Consider the following 27,273-nt stretch of genomic DNA (forward strand, 5'->3'; position numbering starts at 1 on the left):
TCGGTGGTAGCCAGGAGTACATTTGCATAGTTAAGTGCATTTATTCCTGGAGACAGCACATCCAGTCATGGATATAACCTGTTGGAACTGCTGCAACACACTGTCCAGAGAGCTGCCTTTTAAAAGTGTTTGGAAACTTCAGCTGGTCCAGAATTCTGTGTCCTTTGACTATGTTTTATTTTTGTAAAATGGGTTTTCTTTCTTAAAATAACTGCATTGCTACCACTCTGTTTCTGGGTGCAGTTCGAAGTGCTGAGTATGACTTATAAAACTACCTGAAGGACGAAGGTACCTGAAGGACCACATCCTTCAGGTGGGGCTGCTTGGATATTTAAGAATTGAGGAAAGGTTCTTATCTTGTTGTCACCACCGTTAGAGAAAAACCTGATAAGAGTTCACAGCTCACAAACATCCTGAAGCATCTACAAACTCACGTGCATGGGTTCCCTTCAGATAGTCTTCTGTTGCAACCAATATTTTGGTAGGGTTTTGATCTGTAGCAGATCTGGGCTGGGTATATTGAATTTCTGCTAATTTTACAGTGTAGTTTGCTGTGTTTTAATTAATGTTTAAATTACATTGTTTGAAAAATATTATTCTTTGCTTCCTTGAGCCCTGCTTGCTGGCAGAATGGATATAAATCTCATAAATAAATAAATTCAGAAGCTCCACTTCCTGACTGATTCTTATAATGATTTTCTAATAACCCACATTCTCACTGCAAAATATTAATACAACATACATTCCTTTATGGAAGAATGTAGGAAATCATTTAAAGAAATAAATCAAGTCAATTTTTAAAACATGAGGCTATGTTCTAATTTTTCAGGACTAAGACATAGTCTTATGAATGGAAGAATTAAGGGCGTTCTGTGAATGTGATTTTCTGGTACCTGTTACAAAAAAACAAAAGCCTAGGACAATAAATGTCTTTCCCTTTGTCCTCATTTACGTTTCTGAAAGAAGTACAGTTTAGAAATAGAAATACTTTTGACACAGCATATTCAGATCTTTAAAACAGAATCAATCAACATAGAGTGGATGGCCCAGATTGTGAAAATCAACAGATTATTCCTATCACTATTATTTATTAATGATTAATCAAATCCTCATCAAGGAATATCACTGCTAATCAGTTACTGCATTGCACATCAAGAACTTACGAGTCAATGAATCATGGATCCTTTTAGATGGATCTTTCATTCTGTGATTGCCTTGCCTTTAGAAGACCTAATTATTTTGATGAGAGTCCTATATGATATCTTCCATGTCTAGTTCTGTTTTTCACTGAGAATTCTACCTTTCTTCCCACAAAGCATAGCCATATAATATACTAGGACAAAGTAAATTCATTTTTAGACTAGTGGACACATACATGGCTGGCATTGGGTAAGTTAGTTATTAAAATAATTGTGGTGCTTTGGTGGTTGTAACCACCAACAAAATTAGAGCTATCACATCTGGACTGTAAAAATCTGGATGACTGCTAGAAGGTAACATAGAAATGTAGAAAAATCTAGTTCCTTGTTGCCATCTGGGAACCCTGACAAAATTTCCAAGAAGGTAAACTAATGAGATTATTTTTTGCTACTCCTCTGATCTTCCAAGAATGCTCCCTATAGCAGTGTTGACAAATGGAAAAAATAATCTCAGTCAGTCAGACAGACTGGGAAATAGAGAAGGAGGGAGCCCATCTCACAACTATTTAGGTTCAGAAACCGAGTGATCAAAATGAGACTATATGTGAACTGCTGTGGAATGCTGGCCCAGAAGGCTTGGCTAGGATAACCAATGAATAATGTGCCAGATGCCCCCAGAATCCTCTGTAGCATGCAGGAATTCCAGTATGGATAGGCAGTGATTATTCTGTAATCAAATCACTCATTGGCCCAGACAGAAATGTCCTAAAGGCAGAGAGTTTGAAATATACTAAATATACATTTAGTAGTCTGCCAATTAAATATACTAGAGCCTGCAGCCTTATTTTTAAGGTGCTGTATAAATTCTATTTTAGGATAACAACTGAATGATCAAATTTATTTATGTATGTATTTCATTTTATTGCTCAAGACAAATAATAATAGGGAATAAGGGAAAGGGAAATACTTATCCACATGCATTACCGTCATCTGTAATAACCTGGCAGCAAGCCCCTAAATTCCTTCTGGCCGTGGAGATAAGGTGAATTCTCTAACCTTGCTTACAACTCCCTACCACCATTTCATTTGAAAATTCGTAATAGCTTTGTCTTTTCTTTTTTCCATGTGGATTGGGTCAAACTGGAAATAAGAGAAGGCTAACAACCATCTAGCCCTTTTCTGGAGTTCTGTGGAGGAGGAGGAGAGATGTGTAGTTTGTTTCCTGTAGGGAAATTAAGCAGACTTAAATCTAAGTAATGGTGTTTTAAAGTCAAAATCCCTCTTGTGGCAGAAAGAGGAAATGAATGTTTCAACCATTGTTGAAGTTGCAACCAACAGAAACATGAAAGATGATCTCTAAATGTACATTAAACTCGAGTGTTGCAGCAGTTCCTGGGATATTTGCTTTAAAGTTCTTACTATCTAGGGCAGTGTTTGTCAACCTTGGCAATTTTAAGATGTGTGGACTTCAACTCCCAGAATTCCCCAGCCAGCTTGCATCCTGAGGCATTCTGGGAGTTGAAGTCCACACATCTTAGAGTTGCCAAGGAAAGTTGCCAAGGTTGACAAACACTCGTCTAGGGTATGCTGCCTCTAGTCATGTGAAACCAAACACATGTCTATGTAAAACCTGAATGGGGTCTCTCTGTGTGTAAGCTTATACTCAATACTTAATTATTAACAAAAATAAAGGATATTTTTCATATACACTCAACCTAAAAGCAACATTTAAGGTGTGATTACATTTTCCGAAAGTATCTTTTTTCTTTACAAAAAACTGGAGTTTCACTCAAAAGGTATTACATATTCTTTGTGTACTGACCCTCCTTCTTGACCTTCCACCTTGACTGAGGGTAAAGCTAAGTGATGAAGAGCTATGTAAAGGTCCAAGCATACAGAAGACCTTTGCTAATAGGTCTGATATGTACATTATATCTTATTAAGATACTCCTTGAATTTCTACAAGGAATTAGATCTGAATAGTCAAGTGCTCCCTTGGAGTATAACAAAAGTAGAAACAGGAGGCATACCTTTCCTAATTAAAGCAGAGGGACAGTCCCTTCCATGGCCAGCCTAAAACATGTTGGTGTCTGGCAGAGCAGCAACCAGCAAACCCACCATTCAATATTTATATTGTATAAATATTGTGAGGAATCCCTACGTTCTGATGTATTTCAACAGTGTCCCCAGAAGATCTGGCAAGTTGGCACCATGTCAGGAATTCTGAGGAAACTATATCTCATCTTTTGTATCCAGCCCACATCTAATACTTAGATTCTCTCACCCAATGGTTTGTCCAATTAGAATTGGGCAACTGTTCTATAATCCTAATGTAGGGCTATTAAGAAAAGTGCCTTGCCACTGATACTATAAATTGAAGGACACGATAACAGGCAGTTTGAATTGAGCCAGGTTTCATTCAGCTCAGATTACACAAATATGCACTTCAAATTCATGTCTGTTTTAAAACAGCTGCCAAGAGGCCAAAATGTTCTGACTCGTACTGTCTTCTCTGCAGTGAACTCTATATATCCTCTAACCCCCAAATCTTGCTCCAACAGTAATGTGTAACTAGCTAAATTAGACTGACTTTCTTTGGAATTCTGAGTGATGAAAGGGTTCTTGAAAAAAGGAACGTAACTCTTCATCTGGACACATTAAAGCAATCTTACTCACGTGAATACTTTCCAGATGCATGGGGACTACAAGTCCCAGAATTTTTCAGCCAAGTCACAGCACATCTGGAAAGAACCAGATTGGGGACTAGATGTTGTTAATATGTTCAGTCTGATTGGTGGCAGCCTATCATAACTTTCTCTTAGAGGGAACACTTAAAAAGAAAATATATAAAGTAAAAAAACCACACCCTCCATCCCAGAATTGTAACATTTGGTTAATTTAATTTGATATTTGAGATAGACAATCCCACAAGAGCTGCTTCTTATCAGCAAGAATTACAATTAAATATTAAATAAGTAACAACTGTTCTGTTATGATGTCCCAAATAAACTACCCAAGGCAACTTTCATCTCTTTCCCTATGCACTCTGAAATTATCCTTACTCATTTTTTCCTGCCTAAACTCTGGCTTCACATCCTTAAAAATAAGTTGTTAAAAAAGGGTTTGGAAACCCCAACTCTTCAGGCCAACCCTAAGGAATGGGTTTGTAAGTAGAAGATCTTCAGTCTTTATCTTATTTGACAGAGGAAGAGTAGAGGGCAAGAAGGAATGATTATCAATTAATATTATTATAAATGTTGGGTGGAATGTGAATCAAGCTATTTGGTTCAACTCTGAAGCAGTGAATGAATACCACGGTTTGATTGGAGATTTCCTGATATGTCTATTAAAAGTATGGATGATTAAAATATTCTTGGATAAAAGAGTACAGGGATAGACAGCTGTTTTCTTGTTCCATAAAACTAGTATATTTATAAAATAGATTACATGTTGATAATTAAAATGAGCTACAGTTCTGAAACCTCCACATCTAAAGCATCTAACAAACATGGACTTTGCAAAAATTTAGTTCAAAACATTTGAGACTATAATTAACATATAAATAAGTTAAATAATAAACAAAAATGAACGAACATAGTTAAGTAATTATTTAAATCACCAAAAATCCCAGCATATTAAGCAATATGTATTAAGTAAAATGGAAAGCATAATTAATTAGAGTAGATTATGCTATTGTATAAGATTAAATAGCAGTTCTGTATATAGGTAGAATGTATTAATTAGCTCACAATTCAACATGTGAAATTAAGTCAGTTTTCTTTTTTAATTAGTTTCTGATGAAGAACATGTGGTAGATGTTTATACTTAAAAAAAACAAAAACAAAAGGCAGTTGCTAAACTAAAAGCCAAATGGGAAAGTGCCTTCTGAGCAGAAAGGCAAAATACAAAGCAAAAAAAGAAAAAGAAGAAAAAATATGAATACAAAATCAACATTGTTTTAAAATCCCACATAAGTCTTCAGTTTATACATATGCAATGTATTCTTTATACTTAAAATCAATACAATTAAAAAAGTTTGTATTTCTTGATCACCACCATATCTTACTTCATATTTATGCTTGTACAATTGATGGTTGTTGTATACATCTGCTTAAGGAGGTATTTCAATAAAAAAACAGGTTATAATATGAAATAGTTTTGAGGTCCACATTATTTCAGACTAAGTTCACACATTATCTTAAGCCATCAATTATTTTAATTATGGGTTGTGGAGCAATCCATAGTGGCTTGGAGATATCTAACGTTAAGCCATATTCCATAACTTACAGAACACAATGGCTAGGATCCAACATCATGCTCTGCCTAAACCAGATTATAGCTTACCCAAGGCACGTAACCAGTAATTGTGTTTGAATCCAGCCTAGATTTGTAATGGTTGAATTCTTGATAAAAGTCAAGAAATCAAAATCCCAGTAGAGCTGGCTAATATGACATTCCCATTAATTATGTGGAAGGTACCTATTTGACCAAAATCTTTCTAGAAGAATTGGCTAGAGATCAGGTGGATTAAAAGAACTTTCACTGAGATAACATGCCATCTTACAATATTTATTATAACACAATTCCTTTATGTATGTATTCACTGACAAGGTGGCAAATTATGGCCAAATGGACTGACAATTGCCTTCCAGATTTCTGCTTCTGTTTGAGTTTTTAGTCTACTGTCTGAACTTCTTCATTTTATAAATGAGCTAAGAGGAACTGGACTATACTTTCCTTCAAACCTGGTACCCTCATGGTAAGTAAAATTTAACGGAATGTAACAGAAAAGTAATCCTTTACATTACTTTATCCTTCAGTTACAAATACACTTTCTCAGGAAGCCAACAATTATTTTATGGGCTAACAAATGGAAAGGTGCTGCAAGAGAAGCCTGAGTTCCTTGGAGAAGGAATTACTGTCCTTTCCATCCTTCAGGAAGAAATGCTAATAAGAGGGTTTAAGATCCAGAATGTGACTCACCAATCCAGGAAAGAAGGTTCCTGGCCCAGCTGGCCTGGGTTGAAAGCAGTGCTAAGTTCAGCAAAAAGAAGCCCTAACAAATTATGGTTCCCTCTAATCATTCATATTGACTCTATTCATAAGAAATGCTAAAATAACTTGGAGATAATTTTTACCAACTTGAAAAGAGCTTGGATAAAACAAAACCAACTATGAATAAACAGAACATTTAAAATTAGTCTTCAGGATGGTTCATATTCTCTTTTCATCTAGTCAGAGTAGTACCAGATTTCAGTATGGTGACAAGTAGTCAGTGCTGTAATTGACCCAGACATTTTTCATCAGGAAACCTCAACCTTGGCCTCAAATCCTATAATCACCCCTAAAAAAACAGAAGTGTCCTGGTCCCCTCCTGACTGGGAGTTATGGGTACTAAAAACAAACTCATCTGAAGGGTACAGGTTTGAGATGGCCGCAGCAACCAGGATAACTAATACCAATTAGTACCACTGTACCATGTGTACAGTTCACATAATTATGGAGCAAGTTACAGTAAAGATATAATTCTTTTTATGTTGCTATTGCTCCTGCATCAAAAGGGATAGGTCATGTATCACATTGCCAAAGTTAACATTGTCCAAGTCTCATACACCGCAGAGGGAAGAACTCTCAATAAGCCATCTTAGGTTGATCAGTCTGGATGACTAGAGTTAACTTCATATGGAAAATGCTTCCCCTGGAGGCCCAAATGGCACCTTCTCTTCTTGTATTTCAGAAAATTGTTAAAACCTATTTATTTCATCAAGTATTTAGTTCTGTTTGATTGGCTATAGGTGCTGACACACTTCTATGTTTAGATATGTAGCTAATAAATCAATCAAATAAATAAACAAATAAGAAGAAAAGATTCCTCTTTGAATTTCCCCCCATCCTAAATAGTCATAGGTGCACCAGTGGGGGAAGATTTAAATTTAAGAAGAAATCAGATTTATGATTTTATTTCTGTCTACATTGTCCATTTTCTCAATCTCAGCTGTTGCCTCTAAGGAAATATTTCCAAAGTAGTCTGACTGGCAATTCTCCAACTTTTTTACTGGATAACCCACAGCTGTTGTAGAAGTAGGAAAGAAAAGAATTTCTGTAATCCATTTCTGGAACAGAAAATGTAATGCAATTCAGCTGATGATTATTGTTTCCTTAATTACATTTGTTTGGTATTTTAATGCAACTTTCTACTACCATTTTATTCTTTTGATTCCAAGCATATTCTGTGACTAATTTTGTTGTCTCTTATAAATAATAAGAATTGCGTACACAATCCTAAGTAGTCAAAATGTAAAGTCTTAGCTGAGCTGATATTTGGCTGGTTGAATTTATGCTGAATTTAATCCCTTCCCAGCCCAGAAAAGACGTTTGGCTTCTTTGGAGTTCTTGCTGGACTCAGTTATTAGAATACACTGTAGGTACCTCCGTAATCTTTTGGCTCTTCTGCCATTTTAATTTCTTCTCCATCAGATTGTAGAATCAACTGGCAAAAAGTGATTTCAAGGCAGCCGGGCAGGACATTGCAGCAGTTCCTGGTGGTACATAGCCATGGGATATCCTCCTTACAGAAAGTAAAAAACAACAGCAGCCAGAAAAGGACTTGACATTAAAAATCATAATCCTTTGAAATAAAAGCACTGACTAACTGGATGGCAGCTGCGTCCTCAATAGTTGGTTTGCTTTTCAGAGGACGCCTCTATTACTCCTCGGGCATCAAACTGTGCATGCAGAAATGCCAAGGTAACTTAGCACTTGGCCATGCTCTTCAGATTTCCAGCAGCAGCCCCTCAGCTGGCAAACTGCAAAGGGAAGACCAGTGGAAAGGAGGCTGTGAAGGCTTTAGAAATTAGCTATCCTCTGGCAGATTACAGACATGACTGTTTCAGAGATGGCCTTCCAATCCTAGCTGCTTATGGTGCCAGCAAGTGAGGATTAAACACCCAATTTGCTGCTTAATACAGATGGATTTCAGCCTCATGCAGCCAAACAGCTGCCAAGGGAAAAAACCAACCAACCAACCATAGTCTCAAACACAATGAAAATGTGTCTGACTCCTAATTCACCAATGGAGTATAATTTCATCCTTGGGGATCCCAGATTTTCACATAAAATTGTACTTGTTTAAGCAAGTCTTGCTCTGTTATAAGTCAGAGATGACCTTCTCAATAAACCTGGAAAAACTGTGAAAGAATTAGAGGAATACATCACAACACACTGACTGTAATTCCTGGAAATTGTAGTCTGACCATCTAGACATCACCAGGATGAGTAAAAGTGACCTCACCTATTCTCAGCTGCTCAAACATCAAATAAATTCTGGGACATGCTGTATACATAAAACTTCCACACTTCCCTTAAGAAGGTCACAGCAATATACAGATACATCCTTAACTGGAACTGGAGTTTTGCAACATAAGCTCCTTGAAGGATTTCATATAGAAGACTGAAACAATTGCGTTGTTCTCCCAAATTCTAGCATAATGTAGAATGTTTTGGTCTGAACTGTATAATTCTCTAAGCATAGTTTTCACAGTTGTATTTCCAAGTTTGCCTGCCAAGTCCCCTAAAATATCTGACACAATATTTTCCTCTGTGTTCTGGCTCATTCAGCTGGGATTTGTATCTCTGACATTTTAAGGTTCTTCCTGTCCATGCCCAAGCACTGGCACTGACATCAGGAAAAGGAGAAACCACCCAGAAGATTTCACTATAATGAGCTTCAGCCACATTTTTGAGTAAGAAAAGTAAGAATCACATTACTTGATAAAACTCTGTCTATCTTACAGCTTTATTCTCTTTTCAGAATATATATATAGCTTACAGATACATATTTATTTTATTTCCAGGATTTCCACATCACTATGATTACCCATCTCTACGTAGTTTACAAATCAAATGATGCAAATAAAGACAATAAATGTAACTCAATTTAAAAAAAAAAAAAACACTGCTGATCAGAGGGAAAGCAAAGCGTAGTTTCTAAAAGTCCTGTCAGAAAAGCCATATTTTCACAGCTTTCCAAAAGCTAAGACAAAGCTAAACAAACCAGATTATGTTAGGTTAACCTAGATGCTACTTACAGAATAGCTGATATCTGCATCTGTGTTGGCGGGGGGGGGAGAAGGGAAGTGATGTCACACGCATCATATCATAGTACAAATGACACAATGACATAACTGTGTCATGATGCAATGTACTGCAAACTAACACAAGTCCATAATTCTCATCCTTTGCACAATGGCATCATGAAACACATGCCATCATTTTGATGTCATTGTGGCTTCTCCGGGATGAATGTTAATGAATAATTTCTTTATGCCATATTGTTCCATTTTCCTTACACACCTGATGTATGCAGTATGGACAAAAAATGTATTTCTTTCTTTTAACAGAGTGGCAGTTGACAATCTTTTGATTATCGGAAACCACACATTTGTTTTAGGTGAAGGCAGACTGCAAATGAGGGACTACAATACAAAGTGGACAGGGCTCTTTTGCATGTGTAGGTGGTGACAGCATTGAGGGCACCTTTTTACTGGTTTAGGTGGGAGATGTTTCTGTATTAACTGTCTTAATTTATTTTAAGGGTTGCATTGTATTTTCAAATCATATAAGAAGACTGAAAATGTACATTCAAAACCTACAGGATTTGTCATATAGTAGACTATTACAAAAGTTATGCAAACAACTTTTTTTAATGAAAATGAGAGAGCAAAAGAACCTTGGTTAGGGAGAGATGGAACAAAAGAAGTTGAAGCTGTTTGAAAATCACATTAAAACTATGGGGGGAAAGTAACACTATCAGTGAGGTGAGACAGGAAGGCCCATTCTGTACACTTGCAGAGTCAATTGTCCTTTGGCTCTTCTTCAACCAGAAGTGTCTTCATTAGTGGTCACGAAGCATTTTTATAACGTAGTAAGAATTCCTGCCTGAATGCACCTGTTTCCATATACACCCTATGTTAAGGGAGGACAACTGTGCCCTGCAGGCAACACATGGCTCTAGCACAAAATTTAGCAGCAAAATTATCCATTTTCAGCAGCATAATTTTGCAGGATTGTTTTGATAAAAAAAAAAATGAATCTAAACTGCTATTCACTGAACTGTAATTGCTACCCAATCACCACATAATTACCATAGAATACAAAGAGTCAGATCATTTGGCTTCTTTTAATTGTGCTTTCTTTAAAACAGTTTAATTTTCCTTCATCACATGGGTTACACAGCCCCCCAAATGCTTTACTAGAAGTGAAGAAAGGAAGGAAATCAACCAAACAAACAAAATGAAAGGATTTCAAAGCTTCAGAGTATGTGCTGAGAATCACTAAAATGATATCGTACCAGAAATAACTTTATACTGTGAAAGACTAGACAGTACACTTCAAAACATTTGCTGTCTGGAGAATTTCTCCCACAGGATAGCAAAAAGTGCAATCTACAAATATGTCTTTCCTAAGCATACAACAAACAGGCTATGATTTTACCCCTGCTACCAAAGAATCATTCCAACGCCCTTCCCCAATTACTAATAAAATAAAATTTCTATGCCTGAATGTACAGGCTTTAAGTATTACTAATATCATAATACAATTCTATGTTTATTTGAAAGCAAGTCCTTCTGTGTTCACTTACTCCATGCAAAGTGCACTTGCCTTCCACCTTGGGTTTACCAACTCAACTCTCAATTCTGTCCCTACAGCAGCGGGCACAACAGAATGTGTTTTGTATCCTTTTGCACAGGGAAAATAGCTACTTAGAGTACTACATTTCTCTGCAATTCTTCTTGCAATTTCAGCAATTTTAACCGCTCAGCTGGAGGAGTTGCAAAGTAGATTTTCTGTTCTTCTGAGTATTTATCTTTCACTTCAATAATATCCCGATAGCTCCAGTCCCGCCAGTGGAAATTGAATTTCTCCAGCAGCTCTATTCTTTTTTCCTCTGTTGGTACACAATCAATAGGGCTTTTCTGCAGCAAGAAGGGTACCTTGATATCTGGGAAAAGCAGAAGACCCCGGATTGCAAACCAACCTCCATAAGAGGGGTGAATGCAAACACCATAGATCTTCTGAAGTGAAAGGAAACAAGTTTAAGATATGGATTTAAAGATAAGCAATGCTCAAATCCTATGGAGAAAAAAGACAAAATTCTGACTGGATACATGAATCATGGTAATCCCTGGGTTATTAAATACATCACAATAGCTGGGTTCACACAACACCTTATGCCAAAACTAAATAAACTACATTAAATAGACATATAGCGCCAATTTGCTTTTTTTCAAGAGAGAACTGTGGACCTTTAGTAACAGGATTTGGCCTGGAGTTTTCCACTGCAATCATATTTCAAATCCTTACACCTATGGAAACTTTCCTTTCAGTTACTTTGGAAATAGTTTTAAACAAAGTTGAAAATTAGTTTGAGAGGTATTAATTTCCATGGCTTATACATGCGTTCCTTTTTTCCCATTATTACATAAAGTGAAACAGGGTTGGCAAGAATGGTTTTGAAATAATACAAAAGAACAACCCACTATTTTCAACTCTTTGGAAAAATGAAACAATTAAATTAGGCACTTATTTGTCAGCAGTATAATTGACTATTCACAGAGTAGGTACCAATTTATTGTTCAATCCTATGAATAGAGCGCTATGAATATTAACTTGGAAGTATGTCCACTGAGTTCAGTGGGATTCATCCCAAACAAGAATATGCACAAATTGTTACAGCAGGAGTGTGGCAAATTTATCAGACCAAGGGTCATATTTACTCTGGGGGAGAACATCCGGGACTACTTGTCAAGTTGGGACAGAGACACCCCTGTTCTCCCAGCCATTATTCAAGTCTCAGCCATTATACATATGTGCACCAAAATACAATATGTAGTCAGAAATAAGCCTCACTGAGTTCATTGCTACTTATTCCCAATAAGCGAGCACATGATTGTATCTTTACAGTATTTGATCTTGAATATTTTTTAACTTTAGATTTCATGTATAATTTTTTTAATGATACATATATTTTATTACTTGATCCAGGCTTCCTGTCAAAAAACTGAGGGCACAAATATCTCAAATGCTTAATGGTTATGTTGTTTCCCTACAGGAGAAGCAGCACATATGCTCTGGAATTAAAGCTTTGCTACTTGTTTAAGATACAAAACAGCCAGGTGCAGAATAGTACTGAACATCTGTTTTCAAAAATGGAAATAATCTAGAGGCCGGCTCTCAGCTATTTGCATCATGAGATCGATAATGTAAACACATACCTAATCTGACCACCATTGGTGTGGAGATATATAAAATAAGTGTTTTATTATCAAGCTATACTCCCCCTCTACCCTGTCAACCCCTTTAGAGGAAAATCCTCTAGGACAGCTTAGTAATTATCTGCCACATGTAATGAAGCAAGCTCTTCTATATTTTCATTCCTAACAGATCAAATCATAAAATCAAGACTGGTCATGCCTGCCTGTATTCTGTATACAGATATGTACACATACTTCAATAGGAAAGAATTATCTAAATTTATTTTCAGAAACAACTTTTTAAATAAGGTAATTTATGAAATGTTACAAGGTGCTGAGAAAAATTTTGGAGGCCACGTGTGCTGAAACCTCAAAATATAATCAGATCCTAGGCAGCAGCCACTATTCTACAATGAATGTTGGAAAAGATTTTTATTTCTTCTTACACACCAATCCTCGTCAAAATATTTGAAAAACCTAACAAAACCCATTTTACTAGAGAAAAATAATTACATTATATTTATCTCCAATTTCATAATCTGTCCAAGAAAAGATGGCAAATGGTCTTGGGCTAAATCATGGAACTGGGCATATATACAAGAAGATGTAAGTACAGGTTTGATATTAACACAAGTGGAATGGAAAAGGAAATCAGATACAGAATCCTCAAAATATACTCGATCCTCCTGAACTGATAAAATCAGAACCGACCCATCAGTCCTTCATGAAAAAAGTTCCCCTGCTGCTGCCAGTCTGCTTACTTTTTCTCCCCAGGAATCCTGATGCACATCTTTTCTCTGGTAGAGGTATGCAGCGCCAGCCACATGTGCTGCTGTTTGGGCCAGGAATCTGGGCTTCCGGTTGGGCAGGATCTCATAATCATACATGATATCCACCTGCTGGTCAGCAAGACTCTGGAAAGAAGAGGTTCCATTAGAGGTGAACTTGCATTATAAAGGAATAGAGACTGCAGATACATGTAGAAATGTAAGAAGCATCTGTACAAACTCCTGCCTTGTCGAATGGTATGAGATGGTGGCAAAGAAGTTACAATTTCTTACAGTGAAAAGATCTGAAGCACATGGCATTGTATTCTCTCAGTATTGCTGATTTTAATCTTGGGCTTCTGAAAATTATTTCATTATCCCTTTAAGAAATTCATAGGTCTTCTCATTTGCAAAAGAAGCAAGACCTTCAATAAGTGGTTTGTAAACAATGCTAAAGTAAAAAAAAAAAAGTCTCCATACAAAGACTTCTTTATTTTTTGTTTGCATACATATTAAAACTGAGGCAGCTGACTGATAACCATTTGAATTAATATTCTAAACACTGGAAAGTGGAGAAACAAGAAGAACTACTCTGAAGGGTCAAATTTGTTGGTAATTACCTTTGTACAGCACTGGCTTAACTATAGTCAAGCAGAGTCTATCACAAAGTCCATCTGGGTGGTTGTAATAGGTAGATTGGAGCAAACCAAAGAAAAGCAAAGAAAATTAAGAGACTTAACAGCAATAATTGCCTCTGTGCACAGAGGCAAGCACTCAGCAGGTGTGTGTATAATGGAAAGCATTGTTGTGTTTGCACACCTGTTTGCTTGTCAAGCCATTTTCAAATAGGAACAGAAGCCACAAAGGGTGAAATCATGTCACGTGATATAAAGGCACCATCGTGATGTAGAGCATCACATGCTCTTCCTTATAAAAGAATCAAATCTATAAACCCAGCAAGTGTTCACTCAATTGCACCAGCATATTGTGAGTTTGGTGCAAAGATAATAACTAAAACAAATGTTTGCGGTAACTATTTGCTCCACAAACAATTTCGTAAGGCAGTAATATTCTTGCACAGAAAGATAATTTTCTATGTCCCTCTCTCTTGTTATATGGAAAAACATGTTTAAGTTGTTGTACTTTTCAAGAAGGATATTTGATTGTGTCTGCTTATAGATATAAGTAAGTAATATTTACCCTTGTACTGTTTTTTTCCTCACCAAAATTTCAAATATTTAGAAAAATTATTGTTCATCTTCAGCCTAAAGTGGCACAGTCTACCATTAAATCATCTTTGTGTAATATAACCACACTGTTCCCTAATCCCAATAAAATTAAAAATATAACCATGACCTCTCCAAACTAAAATACAATTAGAACTATGAAGGATATCCTGTCTCCTTTATTTAGTCTGTTAGGAACAAAAATCTACAGTAAGGTGTGTGCTTCCCTAAAGTGTAAACATCTAATGCAGTGTTTTTTTAACCTTGGCAACTTTAAGATGTGTGGACCTCAACTCCCAGAATTCCCCAACCAGCTAATTTAATAGAATTACTATATCCCTTGCTTATTTTCATGGATATAAAACAGATCTATCATATCTGGACTGCAAAAATCCAGTTTACAATGAGATGAAAGCAAAGAGATACAGAAAAGTCGGACACTTTGCTGCCGTCCTGCGCTATCTACGATATTGGATTCTTGGGCCTGATAACACCTTTGTGCTCTATACGATGCCAACTATATATTGTTTGCTTCCGCCATATGATATTCTCCCCTTATTCATTCCCATAGCAACAATCTCATGTTGCCTTCCAAACTGGTGCCTCCAGATATATTGGGCTAAAATTCCCTTAATCTCTGGCCAGGATACCCAGATTGTAGAAGGCTACTGTAAAGATTAGCCAATAGGCCTTTCATCACTATAACAGAACAAATATTGTAAAATGTTTCAAGGTCCTTTGTTGACTAATTCTATTCATCCACCCGTTTTACTTCTCCAATTCACTCTACAAAATGATTTTTTTAAAATTATGACCACATCTAATAGGAGCACAATTAAACAATTAAATAAAGTGACAAGACATGCAGTTATAGAGCTAAATAGCAAATTAAAAAGAAATACCTGTACAGTATTTCACTGGCATATACATAGTGTTTTTAAAAATTCCAATGTAATACTGTTAATCTTCTACAAAACCAAGCAACTTGTCACTAAAACTGGTCTTCTGTAGAATGATTGGAAAGTGATTAAAAAAAAAATCTATTTTTAAAAAGAGACAAACTTTCAGGCCTGTTAACCTAATATCTATCTTGCCTAGATTTGTGGAAAGCTTTACAGTACTAAAACTAGATTATTAAACTAAGAGAAAGAAGTATTCCTGAAGAATAATCAGGTAAGCTCTCCTTTATCAGCTCTTAAAACTATCAAGTATACATAGCAGAATTTGTAAACTAAGCATAATATTGAATTCCAAAAACTTTGTAATGAAGTAATTGAATTAAAAATTCCATTGCTAAATTTAGCAGTCATGTGATTTGGGTCTGTAATGGATCAAAAACTTTTTTTTTTCAACATTAGAACCTGAACTCACCTAACCGTGACAACATTTTTAGGACAAATGTAAATAAGAAAATGTTGATATATAAGGACAAGAATTGTATGCATTTATTAGATTTATATTACTCTTCATCCAGGAGTTCAAAGTGGCATATATGATGCTCCCTCTTTTTACTTTTTCTCATAGCAACAACCCTATGAGGTAGAGAGTGCTGAGAGTAATGAGTGGCCCAGTCACCTAGTGGGACTCTATGGCTAGGAATGGACTAGAACCTGGGTCTTCCTGCTCTGCATCATCATATCCCACTAGCTCATAGAAGAGCTGGCAGTAGCTGCTCGCTTAGATATGGATACGAATCATAAGTATGTTCATCCACTGACATTAGCAATATTGGCTAAATGAAAATTTAAACATGTTAGCTGAACTTACACAACATACAAAAAACTATGGTACTCTTGGCCACAATTTCATGAATAACCCACAATTGGGTTATGAAGCCATGCACTAGAGATCAGCAACATAGCGTCTGCAGGAGTGGAACAGAATAAAAGTCCGTAAGATTGCTTTTGTTATTTATTGGGGCAGAACATCATGGTCTGGGTCAGAAAAAGTATTGACAAACCATGCCAACATTGTGTTTATATGCCAAAACCATGAGTTTGCCTTTGAATAAATGCAAATAATAGGCCTTAGTTGTGTGCATCCTGGAAGCCAATAGCTATCTACTGTTAGAAATAGGATGCCAGATTAGATGGACTTTTTTGTATTTGTAACAGAGAAGTGACAAAAGGGGGCAATGCACTAAAATGTCTTACCTCCCTAACCAGCGAGAGATGATAAGAAATGCATTGATCCACTGGATCATGAATCTTCTTCAGCAGCTGTTTCTTCAGGAAGGGTTTGAATGCCTTGTCAAACATGGCAGGAACGCTAAGTACTACAAACGCCAGAGTATTATCAGAGTACCGCAAATGCAAAGCTGGAGGAAGGACCTCATTGTACCATCCTACCTTCAGAAGAGAAAAAAAGGGCTATTAGAATAGGAAGACTGGCCTCTAAAAATGGATGGGATGGCTAAGTCTGCATGCAGGAAGTTTCATAGTAGAACAGAAGAAAAAAGTAGCAGTAACATCATCATCATCGTCATCATCATCATCATCATCATCATTATTATTTTACAATTGATAGATTCCAGACATCTTCGCCCCATAATCTGGTGCTTTGGATGCATTTTAAAAAAAGGCCAGACAAGCACACAGAAACTTAACAACAGCTGCACACTTTTCCCAAGGTTCAGCTTTCCAAAAATTTAATGATTTTCAATCATCTTTAAGGTCTGAACAGGCAGAAAGAGTAGAAACAGAGAAATGGGAAGCTGGTTTGCATATCAGATTTATTTGTTAGGCCAATATAGGACTAGTTATACAGAATTCAAGCAGGGGAAAAAAACTACGTAAAACAGTAATCATATCGCAACTTAATAAGCCAAGATAAGCTGTTAGCAGGATCACTGCAGCTCTTTCTGATGCATTTGTATGAATGAACCAAACAGCTTACTTTTTTTCAACCTGGAAAACTATGGTTGTCAGTTTTAGGAAAAGTGAGCTTAAACCAACTTCAGATCATGATTTCACATTGCAACTGAAAACACCAATACAAGAAATAAAATTTAAGATGTTTAAATTTTGATTTCTAGTACTAATTGATTTGCTGTAAAACTCTAAAAATTTAGAGTTCACAACCTAACCTCTGATGTTAGTTAATGACATAGCATCTCTGCTCCTTGTGATGTCATAAGGGAAGTGAACAACAGTAAGCAAGAAGCTTGGGGCCTTCACTGAACCATGTGTCTCATACCCAAAGATGAGGAACTAAAAGGCAGACCAAGCACTTGGGGTCATGAGCAGGGATCACAAGACAAGTTTTGAAAGTGCTACTTGGAGGCAGGTAACAGTGATCTAAATCAGACTGCAATCTGAGACTTATTTACTCAAATAGATATGACTGCAATTTTGCGTGCATTTTGGCATAAACTGTTTAAAATATGCAGATTTCCTATAATGTCTGATTTGAACACAGTATATTGTAGCTTAGTTGGTGAGAAACGAATTGGGAAGAGAAACTGGAAACGATTCTGTGTGCTTCATTCACACGCACCTTTTTTGTTATTAAAATTCTTATTACCTGCAACCTCTTTTTACATGACTGGGTTCATTCACATAGTTCTAACATATCTAATTTGACTCCAAGTCATAGTATATAATTCAAACACAGAAAAGTGGGCTAACTGGGTAACCCATGAATAGGGAGATCACTACTCAGTGATAGCATCTTGCTTTTGTTCTCCCTTCCCTCTCTAAATCTAAATGAGGATTAAATGATTTAATGGCCTTTGTACCACTGAAGGTACAAGCCTATGTTTAAACTGTGCTGTCCTGGCAACTCTAGGATGAACCACTTATCCTGGTAGCTGTTGAAACTCTGCCATCATAAGCAATTTTATTCACCCAAAATGTCAGAAATATGCTGACATAAGATAAGCTGAATTCACTCAACACTCTAAATTACAATGTGGTTGGCTAGTTTGTAGTTAAGTGTTTGTGTAAGCACCCAGTGGGGTTGGCTAGTTTATAGTTCACTGTATTAATTAACCATGGGTAAGCATGTTAGGTAAACACACAACTGAACTATAAACTAACTACATGGGTTGGGTTCATACAACACACTAGGCTAGTTTGTGTTCAGTGAGTCATACAAAGCCAGGGGATTGGACTAATTCAGCAAACATTACATGAATGCAACTTGGTCATTCCTTCCTTCTGTGCCTGTACTTCCAGAATAAAGCATAGGATTTTGGCTAATTTTAATCCAATCATATTAGCACATACACTTTTGCCATGAAGCTCCTTGCTCAACTGACAGATCATACTGAATGGGATTTTATCCTTTTTTCTTGTTCTGGATGCTTAAAACAAACAAGTTCAGACTTAGAAAAAAGGTACTTCATATGCTGATTTTGTTTGCATGACTCAGCTGCAAAACAGCTAATGACATTTTAGCTTGACAAGTTTTATTCACCCAAGCCTGCACTACTACCTTATGGTTTAATGTCATGCAGACCCAGAAATTGGGCAGAATAAGTTATTATTAATTATGGGTGTTTTGTGAAAATACAGCTCAGAATGGAAGATCTTATATAAACACTCTGACCAAGAGAATAGAGCAGACTGCTAATCCTTCTTTTCCCAGAAACCATATTCTACCATAGATTCCTTGCATCAGGATTCCACAAACAAATGAACAGAATTCTTCAGTTGAAGATACAAGGAGAAAGCACGCTACGCAGGTAACTTAGAAAAGGGGAAACCCATCTTTCAGAATATATTTGTTTCAGATGCCCCTCTCATTTTCCCCCAGGCCATGCAGTCAATGGAAATTGTACATTGAATAAACCCTCAAGGGCAACTAGCAGGGTTTACCAGAATGGAGGATAGAATGGCATAATTCACATATGCTAAGCCTTAGTTTGCTTGACAATGGTTTATTTACTAAGCATCATTTGCCTAAGTTTGTACAACACACTAAATCATAAATTCTTGATTTACAAACCATAGCAGCAGGATTCACACAACACGCTAAAGCAAAGTGAAAGAAATCTCATTATAGATTACTGTACTGTGTGAATTCAGCCAATAAATACGCATGTACAGAAGTAGGGCTTTACAAATGGTGCTACTGGCAGCCAAACATGTATGTCTTTTTGCTTTCCAGGATCACAGATGGATGTGTGGAACATTACAAATAGCTACTACCCACAGAGATCAACACAATTCCCTAGAGTGGAGGGGTAAGTACCTTTTCTGTGATTTTACTATACGGTAAAATACTATACTATACTATACTATACAGAATAGTGTGTAGATGTTGTTTATCTCTATGTGTCTGTTGATGGCTGTCTTGTCTGAATACCAAGCTTCCAGGAATTCCCTTGCATTTTTGGATTTAGCTTGGTCTAAGATGGTAACAGTTTCCCAGTTGAAACTATGGTTAAGTCTGCCCATGCGTTGTGAGATTAAGGAGTTTTCATCGTGTCTTCTGACTGCTAGTTGGTGTTCATGGATGCGCTCTGCTAGCCTTCTGCCTGTCTGTCCTACATAGTGGTTGTTACAGTCCTTACGCTGTATGTTGTAGATGACTCCTGTTTTTTCCTCCTGAGCTAATGGGTCTTTTGGTTTGCTTAAGATGTTTTGGAGGGCTTTAGTTGGTTTGTGTGCTATGGAGATGCCATGTGGTTGTAATAGTCTGTTAGTAGTTTCTGAGACGTTTCTGATATATGGCAGTGTTAACCTTTTCATAGCTTGTGTTGGTTGTGTTGTAGTAGGTTGAGTGGCCAGGCACTTTTTGATAAAGTTATGTGGATATCCATTTTGTTGGAAGATGTTGTATAGGTGGTCTGTTTCCTTTTTCTGCTGTTCTAGGTTGCTGCAGTGCATTTGTGCTTGTTTGAATGATGTTTTTACACAGCTCCTCTTGTGGGAAGTTGGGTTGTTACTTTGGTAATGGAGTACTTGATTAGCGTGGGTTGTCTTCTGATAGACTTGGGTTTCTAATTTGCTGTTGTTTCCTCTGCTGATGAGGATATTCAGGAAGGGTAGTGTGTTGTTGTTTTCTTCCTCTCTGGTGAATTTTATTCCTTTGAAGATGTTATTGATAGTTTCATGTGTTTTCTCTAGTTCTTTTTTTATTATAACAAAGGTGTCATCTACATACCAGATCCATACTTTAGGTTGTATGTGTGGAAGTACTATAGTTTCTAGGCGTTGCATTACAATCTCTGCTATGAGTCCTGACAGTGGTGATCCCATGGGTGTGCCTCTGATTTGTTGGTATATTTGTCCATCAAACTGAAAATAGGTAGTGAGGAAGAGGTTGATGAGGTCCATGATTTGGGGTATTTTGATCTGGGTCTATTTGGTTAGGTCGGGTGTGTTGTGCAGTACTGCTGACATGGATTCTTTCGCTAGCTCTGGGTTTATGGATGTAAAGAGTGCTATGACATCAAATGAGACCATAATTTCATCTTCATCTATGTGTACATCTTTGATTTTCCGGAGGCACTGTAGTGAGGAGTTGATAGAATATTTACTCTTCTCTGTGAGATGTTCAAGCTTTTTTGTCAGTTCTTTCGCTATGTTGTATGTTGGAGTCCCTGGTAAAGATACAATTGGTCAAAGAGGTATGTCAGGCTTATGTATTTTTGGTCATCCATAGAAACGTGGGAGGATGGGTCTGCTGCTTTTCATCCGCCACTGTTCTTCTTTTGTGATCTGGCCTTTCTTGGTTAGGTCATTAAGAGTTTTCTTGATTAGGTTGTCTAGTTTCTGTATTGGGTTGGTGTTAACTGGGATGTAGGTTTCCTTGTCCTCTAATAACTTTTTGGCTTTTTGCAAGTATTGTGATTTATCCATAACAACTGTGGTTCAGCATTTGTCTGCTGGGAGGATGATGATGGTTTGGTCCTTCCCTAGGTTTTTGAGGGCTGCTCTCTTCTCTGCTTTGAGCTGGTGCTGATGCTGTGTTCTTCTGATCTGTGATATGATTGTCTGCCTTATGTTTTCTTGGGTCTCTGTGTTAAGTCCTGTAATTTTAAATGCTGCAATAGTTTATTTAGTTTTGACTTAGCTTGTTGTATTAAGTTTGCAAATCACTGATTTAGGACTATGTTACTGCAGCTATTGTATCTTATTTAACAAACCTCAGTGTAATACACTGTGTGAACCACAATAAATGAGTGTTAAGTGTTTTCTTGTTTGATCATCACTTTGTTCAATCACATTCGGTTTGGCATCTATGGCTGGGCCCATGGCATGATATGACCATTATGTATCTTCATGTCAAGGCCTAGCCCAAGGAACTCCGAGAGACCATGTAAATTCAGTCCAGTTTATTAGCTACAACCTCTAGCAAGAATCTTCCCAGACTGAAACCCCAGTTCCCAAAGTCAGCCAGTCACAACAGTGTGAATTCCTCAGGGAGGTGCCAGTTTCATCCTCTTGTTCTTCCCACGCTGTTCTGGTGAGCTAAGAAAATGTTTATCTCTGAGCCCGGCCTTCATAATTCCACTCCATCACATCACCCCTCCCTCCATCTCCATCCTCCCCCTCGGAGTTCTCATCAGAATTTGGCAAAGGCGGGAGGGACGACATGTCAGGTGATGATGGTCTCTCAGTACCTCTTGCCTCCTCTATATAGTCATCCAATTGGTCCTGAAAAACAGCTACAACATTAGCAGAATCAGCCTCCCTCCCTCCTACCATCTGCAAACCTGAAGTAGAAGGCTGTGGACTGCTAGCTTGAGTCCGCTCCTCCCCTAAATCCCCCACCAAACCTTCCTCCAGCAGGCTGCCCCCTCCTTCTCCTTGTTGATTAACTGCTGGCGCTCCAGGCAACACTCGAGGCTTTGGTTTGCTAGGGAAACGCCTATGGAAGTCAATGACCAGCTCCGGGGCGTGAACGTTCCTTGCATTCTCCCAAGAACGCTCCGCTTCAGGATAGCCCCTCTAATGAATCAAATACTGAATTCCCTTTCCTCTCCTGCGAGAGTCCAATATTGCCTCCACCTCGTATTCCTCCTCTCCTTCGACCACAACCGGAGGGGGTGGGGAAGAGTGGGTTCTCAAGGGACTTGGTGGTGCCTCTTTAAGGAGTAGTGAAAGACCAGATGAACCTTCATCGACGGTGGCAGCTGCAATTGAAAAGCTAACTTATTCACCTGCTGCAAAACTTTAAAGGGTCCGACGAACCGGTAATCCAATTTTTTGGACGGCCTGCTGGAAGCTAGAAACCTGGCCGACAACCACACTTTATTCCCCACAGATATCTATGGACCTGTCTGCCTGCGGGTATCAGCAGTCCTCTTGTATGCCTCCTTCACCCTTGCTAATTGACTCCGCAACAGTTGCTGCGCTGCTTGCTGTTCTTTCAGGAAATGCGCTGCCCCTGGGACCCCTCCCTGTGACACAGTCTGTGGCAAAACCTGGGGGGCCCATCCGTAGAGTGCTTGAAACGGTGACATTCCAATTGAAGAGTGCACTGAATTGTTATAGGAGAACTCTGCCAAGGGAATTAGATCAACCCAATTGTCCTGGCTGTAGGTAGCATAGCACCTTAAATACTGTTGCAACATCTGATGGGTCCTCTCTGCCTCTCCATTGGTAACCAGATGGTGCGCTGAAGACATGTGGCTGTGTACCTTTACCAGTCCAAAAAGAGCTTTCCAGAACTTAGAAAAGAATTGACTCCCTCTGTCTGTTATTAACGTATTAATCATTCCTCTAAATCTGAAGACATGATCCAAAAATAGTTGTGCTGCGGCTTGAGCAGAAGGTAGACCCTTGCATGGTATGAAATGAGCCATCTTAGTAAATAAGTCCACAACCACCAGAACTGAAGAATAACCCTTCACTGGAGGCAAATCAGTAATAAAGTCCATTGATACTGTATGCCAAGGCTTGTGGGGAGTCTCTAATGGCTGCAACAGCCCAGCAGGTTTCCCATGAAAAGGCTTAGCTCGCCTGCACACGTGACAAGATACCACGTAATCTCTAATGTTTGCCGCCATCTTAGGCCACCAATAGTCTCTTAAAGTCCTGTGCAGAATCTTAAACACCCCTCCATGTCCTGCTGTTACATGATCATGGCAAAGTTGTAAAACCTCTTCCCGCAAGGACAAAGGAACATATAACTTCCCCTTGTGACGGAGGTATCCTCCTTCCACTGAAAAAGGGGAACCACCACCCTGCCGGGTGCCCTGGAGGTCATCCATCTGAGCCCTCGCAAAAGCGTCCTGCGCCTGCTGCACCCTTATTCTTAACAGTAAATCTTCTGTCTGCCGACTCACTCCCAACTTCTCTCTCGCGCTGTCCAATTCTTTAAAGTTGCGAGGCTGCAGGATCGGAGTGCGCTGTGGAGGTGGTTGCTCGGCAATATACTCCGGTTTCCGGGAAAGTGCATCAGGCATCAAATTATGTGCCCCCGGAACATACGTGATGTAAAAATCAAAACGTGAAAAAAACTGACTCCACTGCACTTGCCGCGGAGTGAGCGAGCGCGAGCTCTGCATTGCTTCCAAGTTCTTATGGTCCGTGCACACCCGCACAGGAAACCTCACCCCCTCCAGCCATTGCCTCCATTCCTGGAAAGCTGCTTTAACTGCAAGTAACTCTTTGTTAAAAATGTCGTAATTTCTCTCCACTGGAGAGAGTGTGCGAGAGAAGAAGGCGCACGGCAGCCACCCCCCACACCTCCCTCATCTGCCTGCAACAAAACTGCCCCTATCGCCACATCAGAGGCATCTGTGTGTAGCACAAACTGGCGGGAAGGGTCGGGATGCAGGAGGAGAGGTTGGGAGGCAAAAAGCTGTTTTAACTGTTGGAAGGCTGCCTGCTCTCCCTCCGCCCAAGCAAACTTTTTTCCTTTCTTCAATAGTTGTGTGAGGGGCTTCACACGCTCCACAAAATTGGGAATGAACTTTCTGTAAAAATTAGCAAACCCCAGAAAACATTGTACATCCTTTACATTACGGGGTGGGTGCCAAGATAACACTGCCTGCACTTTAGCAGAATCCATCTGCATCCCCTCTGTTGAAATCCTAAAGCCCAAATAGTCCAATTGAGGCAAATCAAACACACACTTCTCTGGCTTGGCAAAGAGCTTATTTTCTCTCAGTCTCTGTAACACATTCCTGACATGCATCGTGTGTGATTGAACATCATCAGAGTATATTAGAATGTCATCCAAATAAATCACCACATAGGAATCAACTGTGTCAGAGAAAATCTGATTCATAAATCTAGAAAATACCGCTCCACAATTAGAAAGCCCGAACGGCATCACTGCATATTCATATTTTCCATATCTTGTATCAAAAGCAGTTAAATATTCATGCCCCTCTTTCACACGAATAAGGTTGTAGGCATTTCTAAGATCTAGCTTTGTGAAAATGCGAGCCTTTTGTAGCCGGTCTAAAAGATCTGAAATCAATGGGAGTGGATAATGATCTCTAATGGTGACTTTGTTCAGCTCCTTGTAATCATGCACCATGTGCATAGGAACTGTCCCACTAGTGGCGGTTCCGAACATCTGCGGGTCTGGCTTCTTTGGTACAAAAAATGTGGGAGCTGAGGCTGGAGACTTTGATGGCCTGATAAATCCTTTCTTCAAATTTACCTCTAGGTAATCCTTGAGAATAGCCAACTCTTTTGCAGACATGGGATATTGCCGTCTGGCTGGAATCTTAGCACCTGGCTTCAAATCAATCGTGCAATCACAGTCTCTATGGGGGGGGTAAAGCCGTAGCCGCCGCCTCCTCCCCGAAAACATCTGCAAAGTCTGCATACTTGGCAGGCAAACCCCTTCCCCCATCCTGGATGCCTGCTAGAGAATTAGTGAGGATAGTTCCCTGTACTTTGTGGTGTTGACAGTCTGGAGCTGAAAATGAGAGGGTCCCTGCTGTCCAGTCAATGTCAGGGTTGTGCAACCTAAGCCACGAAGTGCCCAAGACTACTGGCACCTGTAAAGACGCCGTAACGTACAGGGGTAATAACTCCATGTGGTCGTTAATGGTCACCTGCAGAGGGACTGTGGATTGCAGCACTGGACCCGCCCTCAATGGTTGGGCATCTATAGTCTCTACGTTCATGGGTTTGTCCAAATCTACCGTAGGTAACTGCCATTTCTGTACAGTTTGAACATCTATGAAACTCGTGGTAGCGCCTGAATCTATGAGAGCCTCCAACTCAATTTTGGAGCCGGAAGGCAATGTCACTGTGAGAGGCACTAACATGAATGCCTGGCTGCTGTCTCCATAGTGAGCTCTCCTTAATCGCTTGATGCCCCCCCCGTGAGCTCTGAGGAGGGGGGCTTTGCCAGTTTCCCTGCTGCTGCGCTGGGACAGAAACTGCTCTCTTGGGGGGTGCCTGTTGCGCGCGTTTGGCTCCCGCTGGTATACCTCTCGCCGGGCAAGCTCTTACTATATGCCCTGGGGCTCCACAATAGAAACACAAGTTGAAATCTCTTCTCCTCTGCCTTTCCTCCCCCGAAACTGTTCTCCGAGCAGCTCACAATTGCATCGGCTCTCCCTCCACAAACTCTCTTGTTACTGCACGAGGGGAGGGAAGAGGGGCCAAGGAAGGCTGAGGAGCAATGAGAGGAGTAGACAGAGCATACTGCTTCGACTCCATGAGCCTGGCCTCAACTACTATACAAAGCTGATACAGATCATCCAGAGTATTTGGAATGCCTTGTTTTACCATTTCTGACCGGAGCTCAGGGTCCAACCCCTCTCTAAACTGGTCCATAAGAGCCACTTCATTCCACATAACATCCCCCGCCAGCAACTTGAAATCTGCAGTAAACAACCTTACTGGTCTGTCGCCTTGCCTGAGCTTATGAATGTCCTGACAGGCAGTGAATCTTCTCACTGGATCTCCAAAATGCCCTCTGAATGCCATGACGAAATTCTGGTAGTTGTTGAGCATTGGATCCCCTGTCTCTATGAGGGGGGTAGCCCACTTAGCTGCAGCGCCCTTCAATAAACTCATCACAAAAGCCACCCTTGTTCGATCTGTAGGAAACTCTCCTGGTCTGCCGTCCATGAACAACTCACATTATGCCAGGAAGGTTCTCATCTGCTCCACCTCACCTCCGTACTTCTCTGGCATGCTACCAGATGAACGTAGCAACACCGGCAGCGGGGGAGGTGGTGGCTGGGCTATTGGTCCGAGCTGCTGTATTAGTTGTCCCATAGCTACTTGTAGGTTATTAATTTGTGCATCCACTTGCTGCTGATGCTGTAGCAGGGCTGCTGCCAATAACTGTGGTGTCAAATTAGCTCCCTGGTGATCCGTTGCCATGATTCAAACTCCTTCGTCTTGAAGGTAGTATGAGTCTGGGAAGATTGATATCAAGGCCTAGCCCAAGGAACTCCAAGAGACCATGTAAATTCAGTTCAGCTATGTTTATTAGCTATAACCTCTAGCAAGAATCTTCCCAGACTAAAACCCCAGTTCTCAAAGTCAGCCAGTCACAACAGTGTGAATTCCTCAGGGAGGTGCCAGTCACATCCTCTTGTTCTTCCCACGCTGTTCTGGCGAGCTAAGAAAATGTTTATCTCCCTGAGCCCGGCCTTCATAATTCCACTCCATCACACTTCCTTTCTACAACCTTAGTAGTAAGAAAGTATACTAAATTCAACAGAGATTTATCTGTTTGTTTAATCAGTGACGTCATCAGTGACGTCATCAGGTCGTGCCAGAAGTGATGTCATCGGGCTGTGCCAGATATGACGTGCGTCACCCTAACCCTCCCCCGGACGTGACGTGCATAACCCTCCTCCCCACATGATGCAGCGTTCACGAGGTCATAACCCTAACCGGACATGACATGCTGAACCTAGCCCTATCATCAAGAAAGGCGTGGCGGTCAACCCTAGGGTGCCTGATTGGCTCAACCCCAGACCTAAATCTATGGGGGCGTTCAAATCAAAATCTAA

General features: G+C 39.3%; 1 protein-coding gene across 1 annotated transcript in view; it reads right to left on the minus strand.

The window, feature by feature from the left end:
- Positions 1-4,255: 4,255 nt before the first annotated feature.
- The window catches only part of MMACHC (metabolism of cobalamin associated C), a 40,531-nt gene continuing 17,513 nt past the window's right edge, over positions 4,256-27,273 (minus strand). The window contains exons 2-4 of the mRNA XM_007420217.3: positions 16,538-16,732; positions 13,153-13,305; positions 4,256-11,212 (exon numbers count right to left, since the gene is read on the minus strand). Coding sequence (XP_007420279.2) covers positions 10,901-11,212; positions 13,153-13,305; positions 16,538-16,732 — 660 coding nt within the window. The 3' untranslated portion in view covers positions 4,256-10,900. The remainder of the gene's footprint in view (positions 11,213-13,152; positions 13,306-16,537; positions 16,733-27,273) is intronic.

Source organism: Python bivittatus, unplaced genomic scaffold, assembly GCF_059951505.1.
Source record: "Python bivittatus isolate LINGU-HERP-01145 unplaced genomic scaffold, Pbiv_v1 ctg000700_np1212, whole genome shotgun sequence".
In the NCBI taxonomy this organism is placed as follows: domain Eukaryota; kingdom Metazoa; phylum Chordata; class Lepidosauria; order Squamata; family Pythonidae; genus Python; species Python bivittatus.